At 41.0% G+C, this 8,128-nt stretch overlaps 1 protein-coding gene across 2 annotated transcripts; it reads right to left on the minus strand.

The window, feature by feature from the left end:
- Positions 1–678: 678 nt before the first annotated feature.
- ebag9 (estrogen receptor binding site associated antigen 9) lies at positions 679–8,123 on the minus strand. Of its 2 annotated transcripts, XR_013077493.1 has the most exons (8): positions 7,808–8,123; positions 7,167–7,261; positions 6,719–6,800; positions 6,356–6,511; positions 5,963–6,073; positions 5,186–5,277; positions 2,388–3,902; positions 679–2,335 (listed from the first exon to the last, which is right to left on the minus strand). XR_013077493.1 is itself a non-coding variant. In XM_076737717.1 (7 exons), the coding sequence occupies exons 2-7, from the start codon at positions 7,247–7,249 to the stop codon at positions 3,785–3,787; spliced, it is 642 nt and encodes a 213-aa protein (XP_076593832.1). In that variant the 5' UTR covers positions 7,250–7,261; positions 7,808–8,123; the 3' UTR covers positions 679–3,784. The 2 variants fall into 2 exon arrangements, 1 of the variants encoding a protein (XP_076593832.1); XM_076737717.1 differs by having other exon boundaries at positions 679–3,902.
- Positions 8,124–8,128: the final 5 nt, after the last annotated feature.

Consider the following 8,128-nt stretch of genomic DNA (forward strand, 5'->3'; position numbering starts at 1 on the left):
TGTCCCCAGACAGATGGGAGTGACATCATTACGATGGGGGTCAGATGAGTGATGACAGCCATCCGTCAATCCAGTTTAAAAGCCACCTTTGTGTCTGATGCTATAATTTTGGGATATTAACCAGACTAGAGTGCGTGCTAGCAGCTCTAATGGGCTACTATTTAGGCACAGCACTGCTTCAAGCCAAATGCTAATATCAGCATGCTAATATGCTCACAATGACAATGCGAACAGATGTTTAATGGATATGTTTACTACAGTCACCATTTTAATTTAGCATGTTAGCACACTAATATTTACTGATCAGCACTAAACACTATAGCTGAGACTGATCAATGTCATTCCCATTCTGCTGGCACTAGATGAAAAGTCAGGCTCACCAAAGTTATTACAATTCATTCTGAGGGGACCACGAATATGCGTACCAAATTTCATGGTGATCCATCCAATAAACATAGATTTATCAGTCAAAACCAAAAACCCAACAGTTTTTTAGTAGTTTTGGTCTGGACTCATGAGGTGGAGTGACTGATCAACCATCCCCAGAGCCACGCCACACCTAATATGCTAATATGTTATCGATCTGTAATGGTACCTCAACCACAATACTTAAGATAGAGTTTCCCAAATTACACATCAGGCAGCAGACTCATGACCGAAGTTATTCACCTCTATAAGTACAAATCAAATCATTTTATTAAAATCCTGTGTAGGACTTATACAGCAGACGTACAGTCTGCCAAACCTTCTGAAATGATTGAGCATGTGGACTCATTTGTGCTCAAACGTGACAATTCTCATAACATGAAGTCTTACACGTGGATGAGAAAGAAATTGTTGAGAAACAAAAGGTGTTGTCTGTGATTCTTTTTTTGGGAAACTTAGATGTGGAAAACTTAAACAGAACCACATGCAGCTATGAAAATCAGGGGGGTAAGAGCATTTCCAAAGAAAACACAAATCCACATATATAGTTCACTGAATTCCCTTGAAGTAAACACCTGCTTTGGATTAAACTCTTAAACCTGATCATGCATTAATCAGTCATTTTAACATTTAACAGAATCAGTATCTCTGAGTGAGTCAATAAATCACTGCAAGGTAACATTAACCCAGTGTTTCTTTAGAAGCATCAAATACAGACGGGTGACCATTAAAGGAAAAACCAGAATAAATGAGTGGAGAAACATAACAAATGCAAATGCTTCCACAAAGGTGCGCTGCATGGTACGGTGAAGCAGGTAACATCCAATCATGATCCACGGTATGTACAAAAATGGTGAGCAGGCCGAGCTGATTCTGCTTTTGTATCGAGATAGTAAGAGGGAAAGATCTGAGTGATTTGAAAGAGGGTTGATAGTTGGGGATCAGATATCAGGAGCTTCAGCCACAAAGCTCAAAACTCTTCCTCAGGTGACTGAGAATGTCAATCAGATCGATCAGACTGTCAGCAAGAACAGTCCATCAACAATGACATAAGAGAGGGTTATCATAGCAGGGTCGCACTGCAGAAGCCTGCATAACATAGATGAATGTACGTTTAAGAGTTCAGTAGAGCAAAAACCATCGGCGCTGGTCTACAGCACCAGGCTTCAAGTTATGTGCTTGTGGCCAAAGCACAGTGGATTGGACCAATCAGCATCCTATGAGGAACAACCAGTAGCTATGAGTGGGCGTGGTTTTAGGTGTGTCGACAGTGAGAGAAGCTACTGTTCATTCAAAAACAACAGTGGTAGATGCTGCTATAGCATCAGTTATATCAGAACTGGAGAGCATTTCTTCACTAAAAGGCTTTTCTCAATGGAAAAGATGTTTTCACTCTTAACCAGACTGGCTGTGATAGACAGACAGTTCATCCAATCACCTGCCAAAGTGCCTGCCCTTTTCCCAACAGTTTCCATGGACGGCTTCCCAGATGGTTCTGTGGAACAAACCATCTGCCAGTCAGGTTACAGATGAGTCATCCTTCGGCATATTCTTGACAAATGGGCGTGAGGAGTTCACCAAGTGAACTGTGCAGGCCTGAATGCTTCACCCAACCATGAGGGGATCCAGTGGCTCTGCCACACTGTGTGGTCCATTTGTCTCCTTAGAGGGCTGGGTCACCGCAAATCAAGCTGTTCAACGATCATTTATCCTTTGATGAAACATTTCAATCCTTATGGAAACAGTCTGTTCCACGATGACTGTGCCCCATCCACAAGGCATGAGGGGTCACTGAATGGTTTGATGTATGAAAATGATGTGTCAGTTACCAGACCTCAACTCAGCACTACACCAGTGGACGATTTTGGACTGACTCTCTACTCATCAAAACACTAAATAAGGGAATATCCTTTGAAAGAATGGTGTTCTGCCCCTCCAGAAGCGCTTCAGAGACTCAATGCCACGGAGCACTGAAGCTGTTCTGGTGGAACATGATGAGTGAACACGTTACTAAAACGCTTCATGTTGGTTTTTCCTTTGTCACCCGTCTGCAGCTTACAGCTTTTCCAATTTTAAGGTTCAGTATGGAAATCTGCATCTCTCACCTCCACCCAAGTCATTTATTACACATCATGGACCAGAGGCATTTTGTATCATGTCTGCACATGATACGGGCCTTTGTTCACCTGCTAATGTTTCCATGACAACAGCTTGCCTTTTGGCACTGGGACTAACGTTTCCAACACTGACCAAGAATTTCATTATGATTCATAACAGGATGCACGGTCCAAACCATTAACTTCAACTGTTAGCCTCACATTGTCCGATGAGAAAAGAAGCAAGAATTTATTTTTCATCGTCTTATCAGCCGAGGTGACTGCTCTGAAACTACTGTGGTGATGGCGAGCCGTGTTTTATAAAGACAGCGCATGTGCAGTGAGTGTATCAACTATTTACGAGCAACATATCACCACCGCCCCCGCCCGCCCCCCCCGCCCCCCCCCCGTCAATGCCGTGAACACTTTCCTTTGAAATCAAAACATGTCAAAGGAGGAGAAAGAATGGCAGATCAGTAGCCATGAGATTACCACAGGAACCCACAGCTAACGTTTATCGTTGGGCTAGAATCAAGTCTATGGCCACTTATCTATACTCTGCCTTCATTTTAATGCTGCTTTCCAGTGTAGTAAGGGCTGCACAGCACAGGGAGATGATTTGAAATATCAAGTAACATTCATTAGAAAAAGAAAATAATCAGTTTTCAGACAATGTAGGACATAAATATAAAAACACAAGAATCAAGCAAACCAAGGGATGTCACTGGTACACAGTGATGCTTTCAATTAATTACACTCCTTCGTCCTTTGAGGTTATAAATATGAGAAAGAAAAGGAATTGTACTCCTTATTTGGGTTTCAAAAAAGGTAGCACAGGTACCTTTTTACTGACAAATGTTCCTGGGAAAAACCAAGAGAGCATATCTCTACACTACCTGACAGATTTAATCAGAATCTAAATGGCGCCTTCTAACGCTGCATCTAACCTTTAACCTAAGATGAAGTGTATCGTATGAATACAGCTCTCCTTTGACCAAAATGACCGTGCCACATGAACAGCGAGTACGCCAGGTGTGTTACCTGCCCGAGAATGATGCATTTTATACTGCTGCAGCTGTAAAACAGACTAAAATGGCTGCTGGTGGAAACAGGGTGGAGAAGGAGGACAGTTTGCTAACAAATAAGTGGGGTAGGGCAATAATCCTGGTTGGTTTGATAAAGATAAAGACAAACTAATGAATGATTTAGTGTCTTTGCCCCTGGCCCATCCCTTTGGCTCAAAATTGAGCATTTCTAAAATGTTACGAGAGCTTGACGGCAATCTTCTGCTCCTTCTTCATCATCCTCTGAGCCTCTTTCTCCATCTTCTTCCTTTGCTGCTCCATGGACCGCTTTTCTCTCTCAGCCATCTTCTGTTGTCTGTTTAAAAAAAGCAAGACATGTGTTTGTAAGCCTTGTCATTACAGCGCACATCAATGGAAGCTAGGTCAGCAGGGAGTGGGGAAAACAAAATCCCGCTCCTTGCTCTTGCATGCCGATATAATGGCACACACTGTCACCTGCTGGCCATCATGTGAATCTACACTCCTTGAACGGAAACATTGACGTGACCTTCATGAGATTTTCTTTATCATCATTACGATGGTGGCCAGGAAGCCTGTTTCAAGTGTTCTTTATAACTCTGACCTTTCCATGAGGAGAAGAGCAGGTCTGCAGTCCTGGGCGCTACAATTATGTTACACTGATACTTAGACCGTATGTTTGCAGGCTGATTTATGTGAGAATCATCTGCAGTTAAAGGCACATTTATCTTAAGAGATATTCTGGATTAGTCAGCGTATTACCTACAGTAGGTGGCAGTAGGCACTCCCCCAGTTTGGAGAAGAAACAGAAAATTTTTTAAAAAAACAGTATCAGTTTAAATGTTTGCAACATTTAGAAGATTTTCACTGCTTTACCTTGCCGTCAGATAGCCCTTTCCCTGTGGAACTGAAGCTGTTAGTATCATCTGCTCCAAAGCCACGATCCAGACTCCTTTAATAAAAACAGTGCTTGTAGCTTGCAGAATACAGGAGCTCCTCACTGCCTTGATCGGTTAGATTGTTCGTGTAATTGTGTGAACTCAGTGCTTTAAAGGGTTAGTTAGGATTCACCAAAATCACACAATAACACAAACTAACCAACCAAGCAAGGCAGAGGTAGACCAGCAGCTCTCGTGTTCTGCAAGGTCTAATTAGGAGTCTGGTTTTCGGCCACTGCTTTGGAAAGAGTGACACAGTCTCTTCAGTTCAGTGTCTGATGGCGACGTAAAGCAGTGAAAATATTCTAAATATAGCACACATTTACACTTAGGTTGATATTTTTAGGAGGACCTTTTTTGGGGGCTCAAATGCGTTTTGCTGCTGCCTCCAGTCTACAGCAATACGTTGCAGAGCTTCCTACTCAGGGTATGCCATCTACTATAGGTAATACACTGAATATGTATAAGTACCTCATACAACCTCACTTCAAAAAATCAAAACCATCTATTTAATAGGTTCAATTTTCCCCTTCCTCTTCCATGCAACTCATGCTCTTGTTCTTGTAACTGTTTTAATAATGAGTGATGCATCATTGATGATGAACTGGAAAATCCAGAAAAACTGGTATTAGTGCACATATATGGACTGTGTAGAAGCACAGAAGCGTTCTTTAAATATTACCTGAGAACCTCCTCTGCCTCCCAGGCAGCATCAGACTCGTCCTCCCAAGCATTTGTGTCCCCCTGCCAGTTGTCCATTTCTCCAAGTTCAGCCTGAACAAGACGATTTAAAAAATGAGAATTTCTCTTTTTTCAATTATTCTGGCTTTAGCTTTACCAGAGTAACTGCATGGAGGACACTGTGCAATTCATATTGTTGCATCCCTGTTAGTTTCCAGTTCAGTGTTAGATTTGTTTAAAGGTTTGATTTGTCATTTACTGTGGCCTGACAAATGTCCAAAAATGACACCAGAATTGAATCTGGACAGACAGGATGAATAAAAAGTGATCTGAAGGCTGAAGGCTCATGTTGTCATTTTGACTGATCATGTGCATTCTTACATTCAAGTCTTGCTTTTTGCAGCTTTAACAAAGTTCTTTACAAGCCTAACAGGTTACACAGCAGGTTTTACTTTCCTTTTATATCCAAGCATTTCTCCTATATATGAATATTTTTAACAACACCTGATGAATCTACATTTCTAAAGTAACATACAGAGTGTAGAAATGACATAGTCTGCATACATAACACTAAAACTGGGGATAATTTGATGATTTTTCACATTTTTATATGATGTTATTGTACAAAATACAAGGCAATGTATTCGGAATGAGCCGCATTTGATTTTATACTTCTCTACAGTAGAAACTCTGTTTGGTCCTAAACTTTTCAAAAAAACAAAAATCTTATTCTGTGAGGAACAGAAAACCTTCCTGTTGGTATAAAGCTGTGACTTACTGAGGGTGGACTGAAGGTCATCATATCCTGAGAGGCTGCCAGTCTGCTGGAGAAACCTGCTGAGCCATCAGGCACAGAGTAGTTCAAAGGCTCCCTTTTCTTCAGCAATATCTGCAACATGGAAACAGGGGCTGAAACTTAAACTGAAGCACTTCGTGAATACCATTAGAGGCACAGATTTAGTTTTTTTAATATTAAAATTTGACTGCATTCAAGCTGATTGCACTGTAATTATATCTGCGTTGACAACTGACTATTCAGATGCACTATTTTGTGCATTATGTCATGCTCTATTGCATTTACATTATATATATATGCAATGTACACACATTATAACCATCTCAAGTAAACTGCAAGTTAAATGTATTGTGGTCACGGCCATATTGGGAATACCTTCTGTGTTTTCCTGATGGTGGGAGCCATGTCTTTGAAGTAGTCAGGCTCTTCATCGACCTCGTTGGGTGAAGGGGAAACGTTTCCGTTGCCACCTTCAATCTTAATACTCGTAGGAGCCTCTTCATCCCAAGAGCTCCATTCTTCAATCTCTGGCTGTGCGGGCAAGCCAAGAAAATACTACTTGAAATCAAATTTATACACATGGAATTCAAAGTGAGTGTTTGTGTAGTTTATCTGTAGAAGCAAACACATCAAAGCCCAATGATAACGTCCGAACTTTGTAGTTTAAATAGTGTTCAAATAGTAAACCCAAGGCTCTGAGCATCTCAGGCGGGTGCTGTTAACTGAGGAAATGCTGACCTGTTTTGGTACAGATGATGAAAAATCCACTGTTGTTGGGAGAGTTATTTGATCACCACTGAGCTTGCGGCCCCTTCCACTCCTGCAGAGTAATACAATAAAATAAGTCAATTATCAATTTAATGCTGTAAATAGCAGCAACTGATGGAACATTGTTATCAAACACTACTGGCAGATCTCAGATGCACACGCCTTTCGACCATGAACTGAGACTTTCTGAATCCATTTGATCCATCAAAACAATGATCTGGTTGGTCTTCCATCACCATAAATCATGGTGGGTGGTAGTGAGTATGTTGAACAAGTACTACAAACACATTTCAATAAACAGCTTATGAGTTGTGGCTCACAAAGCAAAGTAGCACTGTACTGACAAGACCTTCATCAAAGACAATAGGATGCATCAGGTGTATTGGGCATTGCTCTTCTGCAGCGTACGGTTGCTCACCTGCATATCAACCTTTTAAAGAATGTAAGTAAGCTGGCTAGACATGTGCAGATCTTGAAAAGACGGAACTGAGTGATGGCCATGATGAAACTGAGCTGGTGGGAAAGAACACACAAAATATTATAATAGCATTTCAATTTACAACGATGCACATGTGTGTATTGTTTTGCTTCAAAGTACCTGAGTGTGCGCTAAAGCAAGTGTCCAGTAGACCAATATCTATGCAGGATGATATGAAATTAAGAATATCTAGCCAGGAGAAATAAGTTGGTATATATGAACATTACGCACCAACATCAGTCATATTAGTCATACCCCGAGCTGTGACACGAGCCTCTGATGAAAATGCTACCCTGCTTGTGAGTAAACGGATACACTCTCGATAGTTTGTATGCTAATTTTAACAAAAGACGCAGTCAACATAGTAAAACACCAATAAATGTAACTCTACTTGTGATTTAACGTTAAATCTTTGATTAATTCGTTATGTTCACCATAGAACAAAAAGCTCGAGCTACGGTTAACATTAACTGTTACACACAATACAAAATCTCCCAATATTTATGTTAATCAATACAATCAAATCGTGTCTTCACGTTTGCTTTTTGCACCTTTCAGCTATCATACAAATAGATACTCACCGAGCAAGATGTGACTACACCGTATGCAGAGCAGCTGCTTTCTTCTTGTGTGGCAGAAGAGACAAGTTCATTTATTTGCTAACCGTTGCTTGCTAGCTTAGCCCACAGGAAAGATGACATTTCTGAATCCTTTAATTGTCTTCGTAAGATGACACATTGGCAGTGACAAAAGATATCGCTGTCATGTCAAAAGCATGCATATAACAGCTGTACACCACAATGCAGTTTCATGACAAAACTCTAAATTTGTGTCGTCTCTCATCTCTGTCCCATGGCTGCCATCTTTGAGCTGGGAGGAGCAGGAACAGGGAAGTACGGCGT

Source organism: Chaetodon auriga, chromosome 8, assembly GCF_051107435.1.
Source record: "Chaetodon auriga isolate fChaAug3 chromosome 8, fChaAug3.hap1, whole genome shotgun sequence".
Classification (NCBI taxonomy): domain Eukaryota; kingdom Metazoa; phylum Chordata; class Actinopteri; order Chaetodontiformes; family Chaetodontidae; genus Chaetodon; species Chaetodon auriga.

Coding starts and splice junctions, on each gene's coding strand:
- ebag9 (XM_076737717.1), bottom strand. CDS start 7,249: ATGGCCATCACTCAGTTCCGTCTTTTCAAGATCTGCACATGTCTAGCC. Junction 6,074..6,355: donor CCATCAGGAAAACACAGAAG/GTATTCCCAATA, acceptor TCCATGTTGCAG/ATATTGCTGAAGAAAAGGGA. Junction 5,278..5,962: donor TGACCTTCAGTCCACCCTCA/GTAAGTCACAGC, acceptor CGTCTTGTTCAG/GCTGAACTTGGAGAAATGGA.